The sequence below is a fragment of the Strigops habroptila genome, chromosome 7, assembly GCF_004027225.2.
Source record: "Strigops habroptila isolate Jane chromosome 7, bStrHab1.2.pri, whole genome shotgun sequence".
Taxonomy (NCBI): domain Eukaryota; kingdom Metazoa; phylum Chordata; class Aves; order Psittaciformes; family Psittacidae; genus Strigops; species Strigops habroptila.
In genome coordinates, this window is record NC_044283.2 from 69,600,299 (window position 1) to 69,625,979 (window position 25,681).

A 25,681-nucleotide genomic window follows, 5' to 3' on the forward strand; every position below is an offset into this window, starting at 1 on the left:
TATGCTTAGCTCAGAGAGGGTTGACTATACTATTGGATAACAACCCCAGCTGGAGAAGTGCTGGATTAAACATATTAAGATGGCATTGACAGGCTACTTTCTAAAAACAAACATTTCTACTTCAGCACTTGTTTGTGATCAAGTGCTTAGATTTTAACCTCTAAGAATTATTTTGTTAACAGGAACATATTTTTGACACAAGGAGATTAAGGGGGTTTTGTCTCTGGGAGACACTCTGCATCTGTCATCTCTACACAATACGACATTCACCTCTCCCAACCACAGCAAGTGGTGCACACAGGATAGAAGCAGCCACGCTACTAGAAAGGAGTACAGAGTTGTCCTCCCACAAGTGTCTGCCCATATTCAACAACCCCCATTAAGAAAAAAAAAAGTGAGCCAACTTACTGTTCACTGCAACCCATTCATTTAAATCTTCACCCTCTGGAAGCATAACGGCCATCCGGAGATTACCGCTTCCCAACGTAGCTTCTGCATGCTTTAGCAGCTCGTACTGGTGAGACCCCTCTGGAATATTCTTCTTTGGTTTGAAGGTTTTGGAAGAGCGACTACCACTGTGTTAGGAGAGGAGATATTTAGAGAACTCATGGTAAGAGAAGGGAAAAAGAAAGGAGCAAACAAGGCACGCATAAGTACAGGATGAACATTAAACACTTTCTCAATCCCGTATTTTCATGTGGAAAAAGGGTATTTAACAAAGACTGGGATGCAAAACTACAGGTGCTTTGACTTGTTTTAAACAGTTAAATGACTCTCCACTGCCCTGCCCTCTCACCTGCTCACTCTGCTGTTAAGCCAGCCAGACAAGCGGGAATGCTCAGACTCCCTTCCCTCTCTTGGCAAACTGGATCATGGGGAAGGTGAGACCAGAAATATTTCCTTCCCCAGAATTCAGACAGCTGCCTCTCCAGGATAGCAGCCCAGCCAAACAGAAATTTTCTTTACTCTGAACAGTCGGGAAGTTTATCCTGGTAAATTAAACATACTATTTTCAGAAAATCCCATGTTCTTTTTCTAACATCCACCTTCATGAGACATGAAACGTCATCACGCCTGTAGAAGTGTAGTAAGGAGGTAGAGGCCTGTTCAGAGCCCTGACTTGCCAAATGAGGTACGATAAGTAATTACTATTAACTCTTCAAAACCAAGCTGCTAGAATTTAGGAAAGCATACTTTCTGCAGGCCTAGCTGATCCAGAATATCATCTTACCTACCAACATAAAGTAACTTTTCCACTATCTGGTACTGTTTATGATCTTAGTTTTTCAAATGCAGTTGCTCAAAAATACATTAACACTTTAGCTGTTGCTGATTTCCACATTTCCCCTAAACTTTCCCTGCCATTTTCCCCTGGTTTCACAGCATACAGACCTTTCAGTCCCCCAGTTAGGAAAGAACTAAGGATGACAACTTTTACAACTTTCATATAAATAATTTTCTTGCCCTGTAATTTTGTTTGGAAAACATGGACTGACTTAGAAAAATAGACATTTGAATTTTAAATGGTGGCAGCGAGCCTGGATGGCACATTATCCCCTAACATGCCAGAAACACGTTGTGTAAAATTACGTATTTGCAAAAAAGTGTCAAATCGGCCAGTATTTGTGAGTGGTTTAGTGTATGGGCTGAGGAGATTTCAGTCAGAAAAGGAAAACTGAGCTCTGAATTCCAGTGAAACAAAATGGAAAGCTATGAAACCCAGACAGCAGAATTTTCATGACAAGTATTATCCAGTTCTCATTTCTTTACATAAAAGATTTAGACAATTTTTCATCATCTCTCTACAGGACCAAACAGAAATTTTTATTAGTGAGGCAACAGGGTTCTCTCTTCAGCTCAGTATTTAGATACTTAAAACACATGTTGAACACATGAGGGTTGTACCTTTTCACTGGGCAATGCTAGTGTAGCTATGCTGTCACACAGAAGCACTTCAAGAAACTTAATTCTTCATCTCATTTCCCCCATCACGCCACACTACAGCCATCAACAGAAAAGTAATGACGATCTCTTGTTTCCAGAATCCTGGACACCAACAGCTCTAGCAGAGACACAATGTGTTCCAAAGAACGCAACAAAAATTGTTCTTTCCAAAATACACAACAGGTGATTGAGAACATCTCATTTGCCAAGCATATGACAAAACTGCCCAACAGCTCATCAAGTTCAGTTTAGACCTTAACAAGAGCAATGGAAGAAGAAAACATCCTGAAACTGGAGATATAATAATGAGCTTTGGCCAGGTAACAACACCTTTTGGCCAGGTAAGAGCGTCTTTGCAGGTGCATCTTTGGGAATGGAAGAGATCCTACAAGTCTGTCTGGTTGAAGATTTACACGGTCCTGGTGCTACCTTGACTGCAGCAGCATCCTCCCCCTTCCAGCCTCCAGAGTTTCCTCCTGTTTTCTAACCTGATAAGGAAGCACCTGGCTGGACTAACAGGGATCATGGAAAGATACAGTTCAACAGGCCACATACATTCACACAGACCCCAGAACAATACTAATGCAGTCAGCTACTAAATACAACTATGAGCCCAAAATAGGAAGAGGAAACATATGGCTCCCGTACATATTCTGTTACAGCACCCGTCTAACATGCACCCCGTCATTTGCATTTCACCCTATGTGAAGATACCAGATCCAAACCTTAAATAATTGCCTCCCAGTGGGAGTACGAAGCTTCTGTGGCTCAGGGAGTTCCCTTCACCTTCCACCCCTCCAGCAACCTGCATCTGCTGCCAGGCCAGGTTCAAACTAGCTCTGAAGAGAAAGCAATCAAAAAAGAAACCCCACCAAGCAAAAAAACCCTCCAGATCTTTCAACTGACTATTTAAGAGACTCAATTTTTTCTCTTTGGGAACATATCCACTTCATAGCCACCATGCCAACATATATCTAATACAAATCTAAACATCTGGCAATTGCCTTAGTGTATGACCACACAGACAGGGCTGACGCAATATTCACAGCAACTGAAGAGCAAGAGAGACTGGTATTGTTATCTTTCCACATGTATCAGTGTAGGCAGAAGAAAACCAGCACATGCTAAGCACAAGCACAGCACTTCCTACCTTGCTAACTAGACAATAGGAGAAACCAAATCCTAATACTTTAATGAAAAGCAAACCAAAGGTTTCAACAGACTTACCCCACTCCAAAGCTCAAGACATTCATTCATCAGAAATGAGAAAGTAAAAGATTCTTCCTTCGTTGCTGCTTACATAGACCTCCCAATTCCTAAAACTTGAGTCCTCCTTTCACCATGTTTCAAAACTTCACATGTATCAGCTTCTCTTCTGCAACACTATCATTATCATACAATGATCAAGAATGAAAAACCACTGCTGTAACTGGTCTGGTGAAGGTGCCCCATGCAAAGTCTGCAAGTTCATTATACAAACTGCTACTGGGTGTGTGGAGCTCCCTGAGCTGATGAGGAAAGCTCTACGCTGATACAGGGAACACTTATCACTTAATCCCTGCTACCCCCTTCCCAGAATCACTGAGTTTTCTTCCCATGATCTGGCAAAAGCTGTAACAGAATACACAACGATTTGCTCCCATCAGCCATTTTAAGTAAGCCATTTCATATCTGCCTCCCCTACTTTTCTGATCACTATGTTTCAAATCCAGCACGGTCACCCTAAGACAGCAGGAAATGGTCTCACGCGAAAGGCAGGCAGGCATCCAAAAGGAAAAGCAATTAGGATAAACGCAGGCTGCATTTATCATCGTGTGCTATGGAAATATCTGCAATTTTGGCAATAACTTCTGAGAATTCCATGCATTTATGCAGTTCACCATATGTGAAGCTGGTTAACTGCATGCACCATCATACATTCCTTGATACAAACAAAGCTCAGGGACTCAACAACCTAATACAGCTTCTCTAAGACAAAATCCTTACAGGACATATTTGCTCCTGGGAAGTGTACTTGTAAATGTTGCTGCAAACATTATTTCAACTACCTTACTAGTTCATAAACTCTCCTATTATTTAATCAAAACTCATCACCATTTATTAACGACTTAGCACCATCAGTTGACTAACCTTTCAAATGGTTACTTTACTAAGTAGTCCTGCTTCCTCCCAAAACCCTGCCCACAGCAGCATCTTATTCCTGCTATCTTAAGTATGATTCCCAACTCTGAGCTGAAGGTATCTTAAAAAAACCTCAAAATAAATAAATAATGCTTCTCTCCCCTCCCCCCTCCCCCATTATGTAAATCTGTTACATGTGACATATTTAAAAGTATTCTTGTTCCAGGTCTATTTTGTTAACTCCTTGTGCATTCAGTGAAAAAGTTAACTTTAAAGAGATGTCTCGATCAAGTGTGACACTTAATTTTCACCTACATTCCATAACAGAATTAGGTGTATCTGTGTGCTTTCTCCGTAAAGACACTGAAATGCTCCGAGCTTGTGTGCAGCACCTGCCTTTCTTTCCCAGTTAGTTCTTTGAATCCTCTCTCAGTTCTGAAACATCACATTAATGCAGAAGCAAAAGAGGACAGAGAAACCCTCAGAAATACCACACTGAAGATCCTATTTTCCTTGGGCATAAAAAGGTCATGAAATGAGGAACACAATGCATCACCTCCACTATTTGTCACAACCAGTTTCTAGCCTGCCAAGAACAACCGGCTTCTCAAGAGATTCTTGCAATTCCAAGGACATTTTGCTCCCTTCACTCCTACATCCACCATTTCTAGCAAATTATGGCCTTCTATTTTTATAGGTAAGTGCAGCTACAGCAGTGACAGATGCAGTTTGACCTAGCACTAAATCAGGAAACGTGTTTGAAGCGATTGACTCCCTTGTGTCAGGACAAGCATGGAAGCTGGCTCGGAAGCCACACCTCCGAGCCACAAGAAGCCCACACACTGCTTGGCCTCACACAGACGTCACAACTTGCTTGTAAGCAAGAACACAACATTTACTCCAAAGCTGTAATTTTATCTAGTCATCTGCTGACAAGGAGGGTTATTAATGATGTGGATTCTGCAGGCTGCTCTGTCTTAGGTTAGCAAGATGGTGTTTCCAGAAGAAAGGCAAATTTTTAGGCATCCTGCTGACACCACACTTCCTGAGCTGCCTCAGCAGCCCACTTCAGCTTCAAACACAGCCCTGGCAAATCTTTTACAATCAAAGCCACTAAATATCCAGCCTAAATTCTTGATACACTTCTTGTTAATTGCAGGAAAGGAGCCACTTAAACCTTCATGTTCCTAGGAGAAGCACTATGGCCAGCCTGGCTTAGACCGCCTCATCCCCAACTATTTGTGCACTCAAGTCTTTTAATGGAGCTGTCAGGTATTTGTGTGAAGTCTGCTGCACACCCAGGGAAGCTTGAATTAAAACTGAAAAGTTTAGGCTCCTTATGCCTAGAACTTAAGGCTTTTCAGCTTGTTCTTACCACACAGCTAACCTCAAGCTCTTACTTACTGTTGTGTCTAACACTGCTCAAGCTGACAAGCAAATAAAGCAAGCATGCTTCACAATCAAACATACGGATGCAGATCGAAGCCCAAATCCTGCCTCCACCCAGGCTGCCAACCTATTCCTTCTGCAGCAGCACCGCAACCTAAACCACTGAAATACCTAAAGTGCTCCAAGGTCTTCCTCAAATTTCTCTTGAGGGAACAAAACCAGACCAAGTTATCCCATTAATTCACTAACAATTCATTACAGCACCTTAAACTAATGCAGTACTTAGACAGTATGTGATTACTGTGCCATTGGCAAAATGGAAGAAGAGATGCCACCCTGGAGAAGACAGGAGCATCCCAAAGGCTTTTTTTTTCCCTGCACACGTAGTTGCACATCATACACCAAACTGACATGTTTTACAAGAAATTTAAAGACATTATTTTATAATATCACAAGCACTCAACTTCCATGGAAGGTACAGGGAACACTGCTCCTATTCCGACCTATTTCAGCTACCTGTAGGCTCAATAAGACACTGCTGCAATTCCCATCAATCATTTCTTACAGGGCTCATTGCTGGATGGTTTTATCAAACACTGGAAAGAACAGAAATCTGCCCTGGGGAAAAACAAATAGAAAATGCTGCAGTGGCATCATTTTCAGAATACACCTGACACCTACATTCTCCTAACTGGCATATAATGCTGAGGCTATGGGTATCATCTTTCTTTCTTTCACCACCATACTCCAAGTGAAATAAGCCCCTTAAAATATTTGGAAGTGCTCAAGAGATTCTCAAAAAGATGAACTCAAAACAGTATGCAGAACATTCACTTGCGGCATGGAAACTTTTCATCTTTCAACCCCTCTTTTTCATCTTCAAAGGTCTTTGCAAGCATTAATTAATCCTCACAACCTATCTTTGAAGTCGGCATCATTAGCGTACTGTTAGCCACAGGGAAACCAAGGCAGCGACTCACTGCCAAAGGCCAAGGAGTAGATTTATCAGAGAAGTCCTATGTTTTAGTTCTGTACCTTGTCTTTCTCCTGCTGCTCCTCTTTTTAAACCCTGATACACAGAAACGATGTAATGCCAGAACCAAATTCCAGAAAAGCAAACATTTCAAGCCTTCAAACAATAATATGGAGCTTCAAACGATAACAGCCTGCTAAGAATAGACACAAAGTATGACCGTGTTAGTTTCCAAGAGCCAACACATCAACATAGAAATTAAAATGAAAACTCAAGCTATTTTTTGGCAATCAAGTCAATAGTCGCAGCATTTAAATACATTTTCCCTGTGACAGTCACAGCACCAGAAGGACAGCAGGTAAAATTAAGTGGTACACGTTCAAAAAATGCAGTGACAAGATTTAACTTGAGCATTTCTATTTATAAAACTGAGTAGTCACAACATTTCCGTTCTGAAGAAAGACAGCGTGTGAGCCAGGCATTATTTTCTTCAGCTCATACAATACCAAGTCATCAATTATTTTCCAGTCAAATTCCACTCATTAATATGCCTGCCTGAGTCCTCAATCAGTTCACTTTAATTGGGAGGTAACAAACCCAATCTGAGATTACAGGAAGTGAGCATTCCACAACCCTGTGTTCCTTCGACATACCACCATGCAGCAGGTCTCAAATCAAATGAAGTGACCATTCAGGACAGAGAAAGACAGCAAAGGATGAGAAACCCCAGAGCCCAGCTACTCAAGAGCTACAGGCAGTTCTGCGATTGCTGTTCTATTCCCTGATGTTGCTTCCCATGAAGGAGAGCATGAGACCTCTCGAACAGAGAAGGCTAACGGTTTGAAATGAGACATGGTGCTGCCAATCTTGCCAAAGAGAACTGAGAAGCCTGAAGTGCTCCAGGACAGTACAATACTGGGTTACAACTCAGCATTAAGAGGTATTTGAAGGCCGTTCAACACTGTCTGAGAGTTAAAAGCGAGCATGCATACCGGTAAGTGAAGACTCTAAGTGCGCAAGCTGATAGTGCTCACCCTGAAAAAATGTCCCCATGTGAATTCTTCAGATACGGTCACTGTATTATCCTGAACACTAACAAAAGCAACACGCTTCTACAAAGTGCTCCCGTCTGACAAAAATAACTCACAAACATCAAGCTGTAAAAAGTGTAATTCTCTTCACATGGAAGGAAACACAAACTCTGCCAAGATAACTAAGCAAATCAAAGCAGCCTGTATGGGAAAGAGTTAGGAGCTGCCAACTCATTACACAACATAGCTGCTCTCTCAAAAGGTAAGGCAGTGGTTAGAAAGCAATTCTAGGCCCAAGGGTTTTGTGTTGCTTTGTTTCTTTGGAGTTTTTTTAAGAAAGAATCAGTTGGACTTGAAAAGTTTCCATAGACACATGGTCATTCCTAGAGAAATGGAATACATGTTGTTGATTGTTTATACACTCTACTGTACAAAACAGTAACCAAAAATACTTAGATCAATGGCACACAACTGAAGTTTCCCAGGGTAGCTAGTATGACATAGAACAATTACATAAATTGTTTACCACACCTAGAGGAAGTCACTGAAATTAGAAACATGACAGTTATGAATGGTGAAAGTAAGGGTCATTCAGAAATGGCTCTTCCCAAAGCCAGCACTGCCCTTGGTAACACAGGGCCTCCACTTTGTAAGGAATCTCTTTGTGTGATTCACTTACCTACTGCCTGCCCAACCCAAAGCCAGTTGCCAAGGCTACAACAGACCGCACCACTATCACACGTTATAACCCAAGGCCTCAGAGCCAAGTTACTTCTTGACAGACCAGGGGAATTTAAAACAATGTCCTTATCTTTCAGCACATGGACTTGACAATGATGGCAATACAACACAGGTTATTCCTAAAAGAAGAGTTTCCTCAGATGTCTGGAAATGGAATAAATACAAATCCAGACAAAACCGCAAATCCCACTTTTTTTCTTTTCCATGAAAACACCGTTATCCATCCTTACTCATCCCACCCATTTTCTTTGCTACCCCATAGAGTAAGTTCAATTTTCTGTAGGCTTTTCAACCTGTGTTTCTCAAGGGGTACAGTGACTATTATCACTATAACTGATTTGAAATAGTGCCTTCTTCTACTAGAGTACTGACAGTGAAGCAGGTATTGTTATGAGATTTTTTTTTGATGGGAATAAAAAATGGGAATAAAAATCTGGCTTCCCCTTTTTGGAAAACAGCTGTCTTCATAGACTGAAGTTCTGCACAGGATGGTGTGAGACGAAACAGATGAAAAAGCCATCACCTCATCAATAGCTCTTAAAAAATACAGGTATCTTTATACACAAGACTCCACATGTTAAAACAGCAGAAGTTTATCAGATGATTCACATCCAATAAGGAGAAAGTCATTTAAGGTAGCCTTAAGGAACAGTTTTGCTTTTGCTTGTCCCGACCATAACCACCCAGTGTTGAAAGCTGTCATAACACATCCACATTCTTAAAATACATTTTTTTTCTCTTCTATATATACAGTCAGTGAAATCAAGCAAACATGGGATTCAAGCAGCAGAAGTCACCACCACCAGCACACAGCTGAAGACCAGCTTTTGCTGGCTGAGCTGTGACTCAGGGACAGGGAACTGGCTCTTGGGAACCGGCCATTTACCTCTTCCCTCTGACACATGGCCTCACCTGCCCTGCAGCAGGACACTTGGTGCCAAATCCACAAAGATGTTAGATGGCCACAGACCGTTTTCTAGCCAGGCACCTACGCTTCTCCATGTCTCTCCACCTCCATTTTTCCGTCTGCAAGCTCAGAATGTGCCTGTAAACAAGGGGGAGGTGTTATGCTACAACACTCCTGACTACTACAACCCCCGCCAATGTAGGTGGCAATGGTGTTCCTGTTGTTCACCCAGTTGGATGCAATAGTAATCACAATTCCTAATGCAAGGAACAAGCAAGGGTCCAGAACATCGTCCTGCAACCAGGAAATTATCATCAGATTGCTATGCCCACGCACAAAATAAATTCCCTTGTTTCATTTACAACATGTTCATTTAAAACACTTTCATTTCCGGGAAAATCCTCAAAATAAACAAAGCAAGTCACAGCTGCCGTCCCAGGATACTACCAGAGCTGTGCCTGTGCTCTCAGAAACACAATTCAGCTAATTCCCAGAGCAGCCAACGGCTGCAGAAGTGACTCAACTTCTCAAGCGTTGTCCTCTGCAGGACACAGCCCTGCTGGGCACCGCAAGGATAGGGCGGGCCATAGTCACAAAAGCAGCATGCGAGAGTAGCCAGCAGAGAAAAACTAAGGTGAAAAAAGGAAGTACACATTCAGCCCTAGTGACTTGCAGAGACAAGCAGGCAGACAGCAGAGAACAGAACATGTCTGCGGTATAAAACATGGCTCACTCTGCATGTTTTATCCATGTCACTGCTCTGCTGCTCCCAAGTTCCACCACAGATTTTTTCCCCAAGAGCTTTAAGACCACCAAACACCTCTTGAAAGAAGTTTTCACACCAATTTGCAAGAAGGAGGCTTTTAGCAGAGACACAAGGAACTCCACATGTTCTCCTCTGATACCCATGTGAAGTCCTATCATGTGAGAGGAACCAAGATTATCCAGAAGGTTTTGCTGGATGCTCCCAGGTAGCCACTGACTACCTCAAGGCAAACACAATGCTCTCTTCACTCACAAAGCTTCTGTCTGATTACAAACAGTGAGATTTCTAAGAAAGCTGAGGACTAGTCTTGGCTGTTCTGTTAGGTTATTTCCATTGGATCCAGATTCCTTGACTGTTTTAATACTAACATTGACTGTGTACATATAGACATCATGGAACTGTAGGGCATAACCAAAACCAGATTTATTTCTGCAGATTCTAATATCCTAATATTCATGTACTACACTTCACAAGAGCAGGCTATGAGCAGCTCTGCAGAAGCTCAAAGTATTCCTTCCTCTACAATGGCTTTGTTTTTTCCTGCAGACCCCAGAGATAGAGTTCAGTATCTTTATCCTTTCAGTCACCAATTAAGCTCTCAGCAAACTCAATAGTGCTATTTTCTCACTAATGTTCCCCCCTTTTCTCAGGAAACCCTTTTTTCTGTCAATTAGCATTAGCTCACTTAAAAGGGATGGCACAGCATGAATTCAAACAGAAGTCAGAACTTCACCCAGTTATGGTTCAAAGTTTAGTTTCCACAAATGTTCAAATCTCACTTTACTGCATGAATGTACCTACTAAATCATTCAGTAGACATAACCACACTTCTTTTATAAAAGTTACCCTTTCCCATACATAAAAATTGGCACTAAAAAACCCTCTCAACACCGATTTCTGTTGTACATGAGTGTAGGGTGCACTTTCCTTTGGAGAAAGAGGACCCAATCAAGCTGTAAATAGCAAGGCTACACAAAGAAGCCAAAAGGTTGCTGAAAACAATGCAGTATATACCCTGCAGCAAGGGCTGCTGTAGGAGAACTAACTCTATGCCACAGAGAATGCTGCCCTGTGGCAAGCAAATCCAGAAACAAAGTCAAAGGCCTGTGACAGAAGATGATGTAGCATTTGTTAACAGAAATATATGTATGTGCTCCATACCCACTGAAACCTGCAGAAAGACTCAACCCTGTGATGCTTGCAGTCCAAACTATTTCAGATGGTCTCCCTCTAATTTATGATCATAGAATCACAGAGTGGTTTGGAAGGAACCAAGCTTATCTAGTTTTAATTCCCCCTGCCACAGGCAGGGGCACCTTCCACTAGATCAGGTTGCTCCAAGCCCTGTCCAACCTGGCCTTGAACGCTGCCAGGGATGGGGCAGCCACAGTTTTTCAGGGCAAATACATAAAGAAAAACATTTGTTTATTTTTGAGAAATTCTTAAACTGTCACTCATGCTCCCAAGAAAATGCTGTCTTCTGAAGGAAAACAGTTACACAGAGGGAAAACGCTTGGTAACGCATCTGGGAGTGAGGATGACATAGCACATGTTATGCAGACACACAGAAACATGAAAAGCAGTATTAGACAACTCAAACATCACACAGAACATAAGGCAATAGAACATTTTTAGGGTTTGGGGTTTTTTTGAGAGAGAAGCAGTAACACTCAAGTCCTGGCCCGGCAGTCAAATACCAACAAGAGAGTGAAACCTATCAAACACAGAATACGAGCATCCACAGATGATAAGAAATTGAAACTAAGAAGTACCATTATGGACACAACTAAACAAATTATAAAAGACATATTAGGAAACACATAAAGCTACGAGTCCGGGTTATTTCTCTCAATAACACATCTGATTGTGTTTAAAGATACTGGAAACTTTAACAAAGGTTTACTTAGCCGTTTAAGAAGGCATGAGGGAGTTGAAGACCTTCATGAAAATACCATGAAGTGGCTTGGAGAGCTCCATCTTGCCTTGGGCGCCTTGCCTGCTGCCAGTCCCACACAGCATCATCCACTAAGGGCAGGAGGAAAGGGGCAGCAGGTCAGCTAAATAAAGCAGGTGATTAACAGTATTTGCCCACCTATGATTTCTTTACTGTAGTACTTTTTCAGTTTGATGAAACAGAAGCATCCATACAAAGGTATACACCACTTTCCATAGCAAACTGTTCCTCCTGCCACAGAGATTTCCTTAGATTCAGCTGAATTCCCTTTCTATCTTTACATTACTAATGCTCTCTACATCCTAAACCAGATCTGCTGGTAACATTCACACCCTTTAAATACATTTAAGCAAGTAGGAAGTAGAGCTTTTCAGAAAGCAATCTGCAAGCCGCTGAGGATGATAAACTGCAGCAATAAAAGCTTGGCTCTAGTATCAAATTAGATCCTTACTTATACACCAAATATAGTGCTTGGAGAACATGCTTCAGAACATGGATGGTTTCCCAAAATGCTGATCAGTGGTTTTAAAACCCAATGCTTTATGAATGACTAAAGCAAATCTAGTCATTCAACCTAAGAAATCACAGCAGGGAATTGGAAAAAAATACAAAAACTGAACAGATTAAGGAAGTCTTCAATCCTTTTAAACACAAAAAATGGACAATCTATTAATGCTTTTAGGAAAAAGACAAAGTTAGAAAGGAGAAACTTAATTAAATTTTAATGGGGGAGGAGTCGCTTCAGCACTTTACCAAAGGCTATCTTCTATTTTAACCCCAACACGAAACAGGCTGATGAGAAACATGGCAAATGAGAAATACTCTGCAACTTCCCCAAAGAAAGCCTCAAAGCACATACATAAGATTACACTTACATGTCAATTAACAGGTAAAACGTGGGTCTGAATTCAGGAACTAACAGAAAAATCATTAGAGGCAAGAAATAACACAGAGAACAACAGGAAGAAGAAAGGGGCAGAAGGCAGTAATGAATAATCTAACAGCTTTCCAAAAATACACTGCATTATCTCATCTCCAAGTATTTCTTACACAACCCCCATTTTTAATACAATCTTGTGTAAGCTGTGTGGAACTATCTTCAGTAAAATTTGCTTACACCTTGCAAAGCATCACGTCAGGAAAATCCACCTGCCCAAAGCATCTGAAAGGGAACAACAGCCCCTACATACACAGGAGAACATTTCTTTTGACATCATCTAAGTTTGTGCATTTGACAGTTGAGTCCACAGTCAGTTTAACTGTTCTATATTGAGTTTAAATATACAGATTTTTCCTCTTTTCCACTCACACTGCAGGAAGGAATTTTAAGAGCTGCCAATCACAGAAGGTAATAAAAGGACATTAGAGACACTTGATTTTTCTAAGGCTGAAGTTATACTTCAGCCTTAGAAAAAGCAGTATTTTGGTGCCACTAAGTATGACAAGTAAAAGACACAGTAATGCCATTTTGATTCCCAGATCTAGCACACTCAGCAAGTCCCTAAAACAACTAATTACTCCATTCAAGCAAAACCAGGACTGTGCTACTGAAGTTGGTAAAAACCCAATTAAAATACCAGCTAGCAAAACCAAATATGGGTTATTTTACTAAGGTCGACACAGGAAACCCACCCAATCATTATTTAGGTTGAAATTATTTCTATTTAAAAAATCAGAGGTCTCATTTTTTAGCAAGAGAGGAATTTATCAAAACTTACTTAAGCTCATTTATTCTCTTGGTCATAAAGAAAGGAATTAGACTTGTGATAAAGATAACAAATCCAGGCATTATGAGTTCTTATCTGCAAGACGTTGTTCTTCTCCGAGGAAGGGATTAAGACTTCGTACGTCAAGAGTGCTCGCATGTAGGACACAAGCAGTCAACTCTGGAGGTAAGCTACCTTTAAAGATGAAGTGCAATGCTACACAACAAAAAAACCTCAAGTATGTGGAAAAGAGGCAAACTTTGACTAAACCTCAACTGAAATATGGATAGGATCACGGGAGGTATGTAAGACTAACAAAAGGAGTGGATTGCTGCCAAGCAACAGCTGTGAGCTGGGAAGAGAGGAGAGAGTGAACAAGATAGAAACTGTCTTCACAAAAAAAGGAAAAAAAAAAAGAAAAAGAAACCACAGAAGGGAAGTTGGGACAAGAAGCTGAAGTCACAGTTGGATTTCAAAATGAATGGGAACAAAGGAAGAAAGACCATTTACATTTGCAAGTTATATCAGAGCAACAGAAGTCAATGTTGTGAAGGGCAACGCCTAAACAGACCAAAAAGCTACACCTAATCCTTAGCCTTTCCCTGAAAAAAAACAGAAAACAACAAAAGAAAAGAGCGAATGAATTCACTTGAAGTACTGCTTCTAAAAGTCTCAAAATACATTCGCACGGGGGGGGGGACCACAAACAAAAAACCAAAACACAAACTACTCTTACCTTCATGAATTCACCGAGACGGACTGTCTTTTTATTAACACAAAATTACCATCTCATACACATGAATTCCCTGTCTGCTGACTCAGGCTACAGATTTGAAACCAGCAGAGACTTGAATTAAACTGAACACATCTGAGATATACAGTACATGGTACTACACTGCACAAAACTGGGTATTAGGTCCTGGAAGGCATACACTTAACTAAGAAGTTATTTCAGACTTATGATCAAAAAAACAATTTAAGCTGCATGGATACATGCCACTTCAGCTCCCATTCCCCATCTTTCAAATCCCTTCCCTAAAATACTGACCCAAGCAGCAGTGCCCCAGGAAAGCATCTGACAGAGCCACAAGCAGACTAACCGCCACGCTGGCTCAGAGAAATTATTTGAGAAATTGTAAAATTAACTTTGTGGGTACTGCTTTATGATGTGCTTTAAAGTGATCCAGACAAGCTGCACACGTGTGGTTTTAGACAACCTAGTCAGGACATACCATAACTCTGGAGGGAAATTTACAGCACCCTGGTCCATTTTAAAATTCAGTGTATTTCCTTCCAGAAGAGTTAAACACAACAGATGTCTTCCACTGGAAGAGAGCCCCCTGAAAACTTAAAGAAAAGTAATTTTCATACCCCGAGTTGTCTAATAGAGACTCCAAAAAAGACTTTTCCAGTTTTATCTCCCAAATGCTTTCAACATCATTCACCTATGGCAACCTCCCTACATCACAGCATAGTCCTTCACACCAGTATAAACACATCCATCACTTGGTAACATTCACACATGATACAGCAGGTGAAGGTACAACACCGACAGCCAACATGACACTAGAGCCACAGAAGTGCTCTGAAGTGAAAGGGAAGGAAATGCCATGTTCAAAAAAACAACACATGCAGAGATGATAAAGCAAAACACTGGATCCTAATAATCCCACATTATGGAATTTACAGGCTAGAAAAAGTTCAAGAAGTCTCTGCAAAGCAATTAAGTTCTATTCACTTATAGCTGACGATGGATTCTCCAGTGTTTGAATACGCAACCCACAATCTCCCTGTGTACTTTAAAAAGAAATTAAAAAAAAAAAAAAAGGACAAAAACCAAACAGCAAGTTCATTGTAGCTCAGCTCTAAAGGGAAGTGACTTAGTTTACAAATGCTAAAAGCGTCGCAAAGCATATCCTGTGGTTTAGGTTGAATTGTGGGTCAAAGGCTTATTGATAGCTTTGGCAGCAATATCCTTCTGATTGCTTACTATGGAAGACTTCAAGTGGCCTAATTAAATGCAGTGATTTGTTTCTCTAAGGAAAACAAGCAGCTTCATTCTGTCAGCCTTTAGCAACCCATAAGCCACACCTCGGTGGATAAATGCTTCTAATATTTCATGCTTTTTCAAGCAAGATAAGAAAAACTATGTATCGCTAAGGACACAAACAGAGTAAGATGCAACTGTGACCCCTTGTCCTCACCGTGGTTGTCTGTTACCACGTCGAGGGCCTAAATCCAAAGACTTGACAGAAAATTATCACCTGCCTTTCAAGCAGAAAAACCAAGCCACCGTCCACGTGCACCAACCCTCCCCTGAAAGTGATCCTTGTTCCACCGCTGTTCTCGCTGAGGAATGTAAATAGCTAATTGCATAGGTTCACTTACATTGCAAACACAACGAGAGAAGGACAAACAAGGGAAAACAATTGTTGCATAAAAGCAAACAATTAGGAAGCAATTAAGACCGGACATCACTGTGATGTCGTAAACACAACTTTCACACTGAACAATGCCTTTCTTCCTATGTTCGGTTGGGGTTTTTTTTCATTCCAAACTAATGCTTCTATACTGAGAAGGACGCATCCAAGAACACTTGAAAGTGCCAGTTGCTCACTTCTTCAATTACATGCTCCCCAAAACAAAGTATTAGCAACAAAAGTGGGGCTTTTTTCCCAATAGAATTCCAAGCTCAGACACCTTCCAGCCTGAATTATTGTGCACAGCCCTGTTATTCCGAGGCAGACTCGTTCTTGCTGAAACAAAAGCCATGGAGAAGGTGAAATCAGCTTCATAGCTAATTCCCACCTCCCTGATAAGGCAGCAGCACTCACACATTGCTGGCTACAATTAATTTTTACTTCATCATACACAAATTCGATCAGCTACTTTTTGAAAGAGTTCACTAGCTTACAAGCAAACATTTCATCCAGCTCATCAAGAAAGAACAAGTAATTGACAGAGGAATGGCAAGATCTCAACTACCTAAACAGGTAGTAAGGCACACACAAGCCGGATGGAGTTGGAAGGAAAGGGTTGGCAACACAGCTAAGTAACTAAATTAGCAAAACACTAATCCCACCAAAAAGGAATTAACAGTTCTCTGCTGCTTTAGCTTCTTCAACCAGCTCATTAGAAGGATGAGAAGTGCCTCAGTAAGGTTAACCCTGTCAGCAAACTGCACCCTAACGAACTGGTTTGGGGTCTTTGGGGAAGATAAAGGAGAAGGGAAGCAGAGTGACAGGAGATTGAGAACCGTAAAATGAATTGTACCACAGGCAGTACAAGGGGCAACACAAACACCTCTGTGGAAGCTTTTCATCGCTGTGGTTTCTGGAAAACTTTCATGGTGCTCCCTTTCTTGAAAGCAAAATCAGCTGCCAGCAAAGGGACAAATCTTTTGACAGCAGGCATTTCAAAACAGGAATGAAACAGAGTTCACACTGCAAGTGAAGTGATGGCTTCAACAACATTAAACGCAATTTGCAGGTAAAAGCATGTATTTCAACAGTCAATAATTCAATGAATCCTAGAATCACTTAGATTGGAAAAGACCCTTAAGATCATTGAGCCCAACCATAAGACTAGTACTACCAATGAAAGCTAGAAGCAGCGAACAAAAAAAACAACAAAAAAAAAGGGAGGAAAAAAGAAAAGTTTTACTTTCTGTGAAGTTCATTGTCAGAGCTGATTCCACAGAAACTCTACCTCTAAGGAATCCTTTTGCTTCTCTCAAAGCTACTATTACCAAGACGGGGGGGGGGAGAAAAAAATCCTAAAAAAGTTGGCAAGAACTTTGCAATTATCTCTGCAATTTACACATGGCAAACTCAAGAAAACTTCTGACTCCCAGTGCTCTTCAAAAAAGAAACTAAAAGTATCACTAATGCTACTGGTTAAACAACAGATTTTACAGCAAGGTAACATAGTCATCTGTCAGGAGCATCTACCCTGATCTCTGCTCTAGGAACACAGCCTGCACAGTAGGATTACACTCATGAAGCTAAATCTGAAGAAAACCAGTACATGAAAATACAGGGAGAAAGACATCTGAATGTTCAGCAAGCATAAATTTCCCATTTCTAACAGTCTGTAAGTGCCTACACGTTGATTTTCAATGACCAAAATTCCAGTTTCAAAGTGCCTAACAGTCTTCTGTGGGAGGCCTTGATAAAGAGGAGATAAATACCACATCTACAGCTTTTAGCAAAAGGAGCACTCACCAAGCACTCGGTTGCTCTCCAGCTAGAGTAAGATCAAAACCAGTGCCTACTTTAGAAATGGCTTTCAATTGTTAAGTAGCAGCATCAAGCCAAGCTGAGAAAGGGGAAACAACAAATATCCAGGATGTTCTTCAAGAGCAGGAGTAGACTGGGAAATTAGAAAGGCCACAATGCTTGTTAATCTGAAAACAAACACATCAGCTCTGACTTTGGTATTACTCTGTAAGAGATGCAAGGAAAAAAAATAATGTCCCACTGCACCTTCTGCACATATATATACAGACAAAGCATGCTTTTAATTAAATTTATAAAAAAATAACCCATGTGCATCATCAGAAGAAGCTCCTAGGCTCTGCCGTGCTATATAATGCAACACAGAAGGAGGAGCAGCACATCTTTCCCCCAATGTGGTGTACAAGTTAACTTTGCATTGATTCATCAACACATGCACCCTGAACAGCTACATGTCCTAACCGCTATTTGCTGTCTCCATCAGCTCCTAGTCTTTCAAAAGGCCATCAGGTACAACTACTCAAAGGAATCTCATTTTAAAAAAACTATACACTGGAATTTGCTGAGAGGGATTTACTAATACATAAATGGTTTGGGGTTTGTTTGGGGTATTTTTAAGAAAAGACAATTTCACAACTTCAGTAATAAAAGTTAGTCTTTTCCTTTTAAAAACAAAAGCTTTTCATCCAGCTTCTTTTTTATGTAAGTTTTGCCAGTGCAGGATAACACAAGCATGCTACCATATGGCACGCCCACCAGAACTATCTTTAATTTCTTCCTTGGAGATGTAAGCTCAAGTACCTGCAACTATGCTGTAATTTCCTTTTAGAGAGAACTTATCAAACTGGGGTTTTTTTGGGAACTGAAGGTACTTTCTAATCCAATTCCTTTTTTTTTTTTGGGGGGGGGGGAGTTTAAGAAAGAAAATATTTAGGATAACCTATTCAACCATTAGAGAGGTTTATAAAGTCTTTTCAGAAAGGAAGAAACGGATCAGAAGGACAAAATAACGGTGCTGAAAACAACAACTGTTGTCAAAAACAAGCAGTATTAATTCAGTGACTTGTCTGAAAAGACAGTCTTTCCATAATGTTATCCATAACAAGAGAATACAATGGTTTGCCTTGATTTTATTTCCCCCCACCCCCTTGTAGCTTTATATGTCCCTGTCCCTAGCAACAGCAAAGAATAGCAATGGGTTTGTCAGTGGACAAGGACCGTGCAATGGGCTGCGAGGGGGGCCCCAAGCACAGTGTGTTATCCAAGCACAATCACCCTGTTATCTGACAACAAGCAAACCTCCAAGGAGAGCGGGGCATTGGATATCATACTTGAGTGTCAAACTGACAAACTACAGCCAAGTTACTGATGATAAACCTGTGTGACAGGTTCACTGCAGTTTAGAAAATGTTTCTGGTCTAAAGTGCAGAAGGACAATCTTCATCTGCCACATCTTTATTGTTCGTTCGAAATTGAGAGTCAGTTCACAACAAGACAACAGCATCACTAACAGAGAAAACAGCACAGACAATCCTGCATACCAAGGAAACTCTTAGTGAAAACAGAGGTGAAAAAGTACTATGAAAAAGGATGTAAAAAATATTGTGAAGATGGGGGGAGTTTGCAGCTCAAAATACAAGGTTTTGCTACTACATCTGTAAACTGCAACGATATCCAACCACTATCTTTGAATAACTCTACCAAGTTAACACGAAATTCAAGTTTGTCAAAAGATGATGCTAACTTTGTGGATACATTAAAAACAAAACAAAAAAAGCCCCCACTATCAACAACAAACACTACTTGCCAACAACACAGAAAGTTTCCCTGATCTCCTTGAGGCCTACCAGGCATATTTTTAAATTACATTTTAAAAATCCATTTCTAGACTGCAGATGAGCCAATTAGGTGCCATCTACAACACCCCTGGCCAGCATTTCTAGCTTTGCCATGCAGTAACTTCAGTTTCCATTCCTGTATTTCATCCAGCAGGACCACTTCAAACAATGGAGGCAGGGAGAAAGGTTTGCTTTCCTAGGTTTCAGAAGGGTCTGGAAAAAGAAATGAGCGCCTCATTACTGCCTGTGACAGAGGGTGGAGGGTTTCTTGCTTTTCTGTTACCAGTTAGACAAATGCCACGGAGAGGGAGGCTCTCTAATTTGCAAACCAGACTCCCAGGACACCACTGTACTTGAAATCCTGTCCCCCGCTTCTCCACTGCAGCAGCTGAGAATTATGAAGGAGAGGGACAGCTGGGCTTCTCATTAGGAGAATTCACAGACTGAATTCACGGACAGTCATTTGTACCCACCTCCCATTTGCAGCTTCCACCCTGCAGCTGATAGGTGTCTTTCAAAATCCTTCTTGGGGTAACACAACAACAGGCTAACTGGTTTGGTATGGCAGAGTTAAGATAAATGCAGTGGAGAGATTTAGAAGGAAGCCAGTGTCAGTGTTATTTGTCTCCATGAGAACACAACTTACTAGAACACACTAGTTCCCAAGATAAAGTATCTTCTCTAAAAGCAGACTACATACATATCTGTTGGTTATCAATATAAGCCCTTAACAACTGTCAGATATTATGGCAACGGTCCCACGAACTGCTTGCACGTAACTTCAACCGCACAAGAACACTCAGCAGGGCGAAGGCCTTAATGGAGCTCAGCTCTGTGAGGGTGCCTTTTTCAGCTGCTTGGATTTCCCTTCTTTCCCTAGAGCACATCTTTACTTTAATTAATAGGTCACTGAACCGGTTTATGTTAATTGTCACAAGTACCACGTCTTTATTCCCAAGGGGAGGGACCAAAGTTCATTCAGTTACTGTCCACGAAGCAAAACTGCAAAATGTAAGGTTCTTCGCACACCTAAATCACCACCAACTCCTAAGGGAGCTTTTTTATGCTGCAGTAAACAATTGCCTTCTTATTAGCAACACACACCCTGCCAGCGATCCCTCGCTCGCTGGGTTTGTACCACATCAGTGTCCGTACCACATCCGCATTTGTTACAGATCCCCTATGCCCCTAATAGATCGCTCTGTCCATACCAGATCCTTTATGTCCGTAAGACTGCTGTCTGTACCACACCTCGCCCTGTCCACACCAGACTCCCCCGTCCCTACCAGAATTCCCCCCTTGTCCCTACCAGATCCCCATCACTCATCTGCACGACCATTACATGAACCTGGAATTAACTTTTCAATGTCGCTCCTCACCAAAGCTGCGTCAATGAAATCCAGTTTTAACTTATCTACCGCAGATAACGCTACGGGCAGCAACTTCTGCCCACACCGTCCTTGACATGAGCGAAAAAACATTATTTTAAATAAAAAGAAAGGGAGACTCCAGCAGACGGGTGTTCTCGCCTGAAGGCTGCTCTCGCCTTTCCCGTGACACCCCTTTCGGCTTGCAGCACAGCGCTCACCGGGAAAGTCCCTCCGGCCTTCAGCTAAAAGCCTTGTAAATTCACGTCCCCGCTGTGCGAGGCGCCCGGCCCGTGAGGAAGGTCGCGGCCCCGCTCCACGGCCAACCGCCGCCCTCCAAACGCCCGAGCGGCGCCGGCCGGCCCCGAGCAGCCGTTAACTCCCAGCCCCGGCGGCTGAAGGGACGCAGCCGTTACAGCCGTTAGCGCGGCCGGGGTCCCCCGGGGGACTGGGGCACAAAGGCAGAGAGCGGGCAGGGCGCTGCTCCGCTGCCGGAACGGGACGGAGAGCGGAGGAGAGGTGCGGAAAGGGACGCCATGCCGGCGGGGAGCGGCCGCCCCGCTCCCTCAGCGCGGCGAGGAGGGCTGGCGGGCGGCGGCCGCGTCCCCTCGGCGACCGGGCTGCCCTGCCCGGCGGGACGGGGCAGCGAAGGAGGAAGGAACCCTTTTCTCCTCCTCTGGCAGGAAAGGCGACCGGAGCAGGGGCAGCCCCCTCCCCATACGCCGCCGTGACCCCCTCCGCGACTACTCACAACAAGAAGCTCATGGCGATGGCGACGGAACGGGACCGGCGGCTGCCTGGGCTCGGCGCGGCGCAGCGCGGCTCGGCTCCCAATGGCAGCGGCAGCGCAGGGCGGGCGTGTGCGGAGAGAGCGCCGCGGGGCGGGGACACGGCCCCGCCGCCTCCCGCCGCCGCCACCCGCGGCCCACCCGGCCGCCATCGCCCCCAGCAGGCCCTGCGGCCCGCGCCGCCCGCCGCCGGCCTCCCCTCACGCCTGGCACCGAGCACAGCTGTACCCCTCAGGCGTCTCCGTGGTTATGTCCGCGTACCCCCCGCTGCAGGTTCCTCAGACCTCTCCCCTCAGACACCCTTGCCTTACCATTCAAACAGCCACCCTGCCCTCCCGTCAAACACCCCCTTCTCCTCGTCAGGCGTCCTCCCTCTGCCCTCGGGCACCCTCTTCTGCACCCTGGGGCAGCACGGGGCTCCCTGGAAACATTTCCCCCAGTCCTGGGTGACCCAGAGGCCACCTTGCTTGGGTAAACCTCTGGACTGCTCCAGGTCGCAGTGCCCCAGTGTCACTGGGCAATACTTTTTGGGCACAGGTGTAACAAATGTCTCTGACAGCTTTTAGGTAGCCATGGCGCTAAAATCCCCGTGGTTGCCTACCAAATGTCGCAGGGGAACCACAAAAAGTGCATGAACAACAGTGCACCCTGCCATTATTCACCCCTCTTCTACCTCAAACTGCTGCTCGTGGAGCAAGCCTGAGGGGTACAAGAGCAGAGCAGTTTGCTTCAACATGTCACGCCAGGGACTCAAAACACATTACAATTTCATTATTTATGCCATCCAGACTTCTTCAGAGTGTCTGTCCACCTTCTTCAGGTACATGGCAAAGGGGTTCAGGTACCCAAACCAGAGATAACCACCACAGTCATTAACAAATACTTTAACCAGCATTTCTGCCCTCCTCATTCAAGAGCCTGACCCCTTTTATAAGCAACATGTCAAAATGGCTTCTAATATTTCAACACAAATGTTTGGTTTGTGAGCAATTTTTTATGCAGCTGGCTAGGGCCAGCAGTCAGCTAAGGACGGACCCACCCCCAAAGCAAGGATATGGGCAAACTACTGAGGTTAAAAAAAAAAATAATAAAAAAAGTCTTTCAAACGCTGGCAAGTCCTTCACCTGACTTTTGCCCTGAACCACCTCACCTTGTGTGAGCGTGGTTAAAAACTCCACATCCTCCCATTGAAGCACAGAGGGTGTGCTGTCTGGCAGCTCACCTGACACCAGATGACAGCTATCTGCTATGTTTTGGGGGTTTGGGGATTGTCGTCTGGGAATCCCCACCTCCTATTCCCAAACCAGGAACAATGCTCTTAATTTTGAGGTTTGTCTTGGTCAGTTTATACGTTCCAGGGGAAAGACAGGCAGCAGCACCCAGAATGCTTCAAAATATAATGTATTTGTATCAAACAAGGACCACACATTCCACTGTAGCCTTAGCCACATCCAAGTGCTTTGTCTTTATGGCAAAAATTACAATCCCAGGGTGTAATTTCACATGAAAATCTGTCTCTGTTTAGGTCAATAAAAAGCCAGCTGGATTTTGGATAAGGGACAGGACAGGCAGGACAACCCTCAGAGATTCCCTCCTGCCCCAAGGGGATTCTGCGAGGCCTGGCAACCCCACAAAGCTGCAGGTAGGCCAGAGGAAAACACGCACAATCCCACACAGCATTAAGTTTCTGTGAGGCTCCTAAGGGGTCTCAGCTATAATGCCTTATGTGGCAAATGACAGTCATCTGCTTGTCTCATGCTTTTAAATGCTGAAACTGCATCTTCTACTTTTTTGGCTCTGTCCTTCACACCAAGTCAGAATGCCAGGTCAGTGCATTTCTAAGCAAATTAAAATTACACGACTGGTTTTAGAACACTTAAAATCAAGTGTTTCAACTAGGCAGCGAAGGCGTAATTAAAAAGCATTTCATGACGTTTGCAATTTTCCTTTTGGCTGTATTAGTAAAAGCAGGCATGAAATGAGTCTTGGCTCACTTTTTAACAGATGCCGTCAGACTAAGTTGGCCATGTAAATCTAACTCAAAAAAAAACCAAAACCAAAATTGCTGATTTTTCTGGCACGTTCATGTTGGAACATGAATAACCTCCGTTCTCTGTTCCCACCCATACACTTCCTTCTACCCACAGAATGTTTTATTTTAGCGGCAAGTTAAAATTAAATGTCTGTTGCTGCATCAGTCAGTAGGAAATACTTGGCCTGGGCAACTGTCAGGAGGAAGGGTTAAGTAATGTGGGCATTTTATGTCTGACATTAATATTGGTCTCTTCGGGATAGATCAGGGTCACACAGAGCGCTTGCTTCGGACACTGCTGATAGAAGGGACACACAGCATGCTGCCGACTTACGTAAAACCACTTGGTTACTCCAGTGAAGGCACTGCGAATGCACCCGTGGCCTCACGTCTGTCACTTTGGTTTATCCATTACACTAGAGCTTAAAGAGAATTACTCCGAAAGGGGCCTCCGGCTGATAAAGTGCTTTGGTCTTGAAGTTTCCAGCTTTTGCAGCACAGCTCGGTAAGCACAGAACATTTCAGCTGAAGAAAAGTTCAAAAATGAAGGTCACAAAACTTAATATGTATGTTACCAGGAGTACAACAACAAAAAAAAAAAAAAGGAAACAAAATGTTCACAAAATGTAAATAATACAGTATGTAAATACTAAGCTCTCTAAATATTCTCTCCACATTCTAGATTAAACCGATGTCTTAATTCAATACTTGTTTGTGCATTAAGGGATTTGATTTATGACCAAGTGAAACATTTAAGTATTATGTCAAAACTGTGGTACATACTTGTAATTATTCTCTAAAAAAAGCACAGAGCATGAAGAAATTACAAGAACTATGAGGTTATTATACAGAGGTCTTGAGTCATTGTAGTTCTGGCACAGGGATGGAACAACTCAGCAGGCCTGTGATTGCTGGACTGTAGAAAGAGTAATAAATCTGTCCTCTGTTAACCTTCACAGCTGTTATGGTGCTCAGATGTGTGTCATTCCTGCTACAATTTTCATACACTTTAGGAATAATGTCTCAGAAATATATTATTGGTGTAGGACCTGCTCCACAAATCTCTGCAGTGTTTATAGTGCAGACACTGACTGCTACTTAAATTTCTCCAAGCAAATTCTGCTCTCCTTTCTGTTTCCCAGAGTTGGTGGGCTCACTCAAACTAAGCATGCTATCTCCTGCTGAATGCTGAGATAGCTGCAGATGAGCAGTTGTATAACAAGCTCATCTTTCATAGAAAATGATGGAAGCCCCACTGCTCGAGTGGCTTAAAGCTAAATGAGTAATTTCGGAAATACCACAACAAAAAATATTAGGTCAATTTTTCTTGATGACAGATTGTTAAACAAAGTGATGTTTCCCAATATAAGGTCAGTGATTGCTTTAGTATCAACTCAGAAGCTTTTTCTTTTTCCTCTGATCAAACTAAAGAACAGCCAGTATTAAATTATTTTTAACAATAACCTGTTTAACATTAGGTATTGAATGAGGTATCTTCCAAGGCAGATAAATACAACTTCCTGGTCAGCAGCAGAATGGAGGGAAATCTCCTGACGTTTTTTATTTTTACTTGTATTAACAGATTTCCTCTCATAAGTAGACTTAACACCAGTTCTGTCGAGAAAATAAATGCAAATTCTATTGTCCCTGGATGATTTTTTAATTTATTTTTTCCCCTGATCATAGGTGCAGAGGCTTTGATCCCTCATATTTACCAAGGAAGCTCTGAGATTCCTGGAAAAATTCAGTGCAGACGCTCAACAAAATGCTGCTCTCTAAAGGTAATTCACACACACTGACAAGCTACAAGACAAACAGCAGTGGGATATATTTTACTGTACTTGGGAAGCAAATATATTTAAGGAAAAATGGGTGGAAGACATGCATCT

The 25,681-nt window shown here is 42.6% G+C and overlaps 1 protein-coding gene across 5 annotated transcripts in view; it reads right to left on the reverse strand.

Moving 5' to 3' along the window:
• The window catches only part of MOB1B (MOB kinase activator 1B), a 44,311-nt gene that overhangs the window by 17,183 nt on the left and 1,447 nt on the right, over positions 1-25,681 (reverse strand). For 2 of the 5 annotated variants that reach the window (XM_030492478.1, XM_030492477.1), the window contains 2 exons: positions 24,127-24,317; positions 409-575 (listed from right to left, as the gene is read on the reverse strand). In XM_030492478.1, coding sequence (XP_030348338.1) covers positions 409-463 — 55 coding nt within the window. In that variant the 5' untranslated portion in view covers positions 464-575; positions 24,127-24,317. Of the gene's footprint in view, positions 1-408; positions 576-20,947; positions 21,073-21,193; positions 21,370-21,723; positions 21,826-24,126; positions 24,318-25,681 lie in introns of those variants that run through there. The other 3 variants (XM_030492476.1, XM_030492479.1, XM_030492480.1) reach the window with 3 other exon arrangements.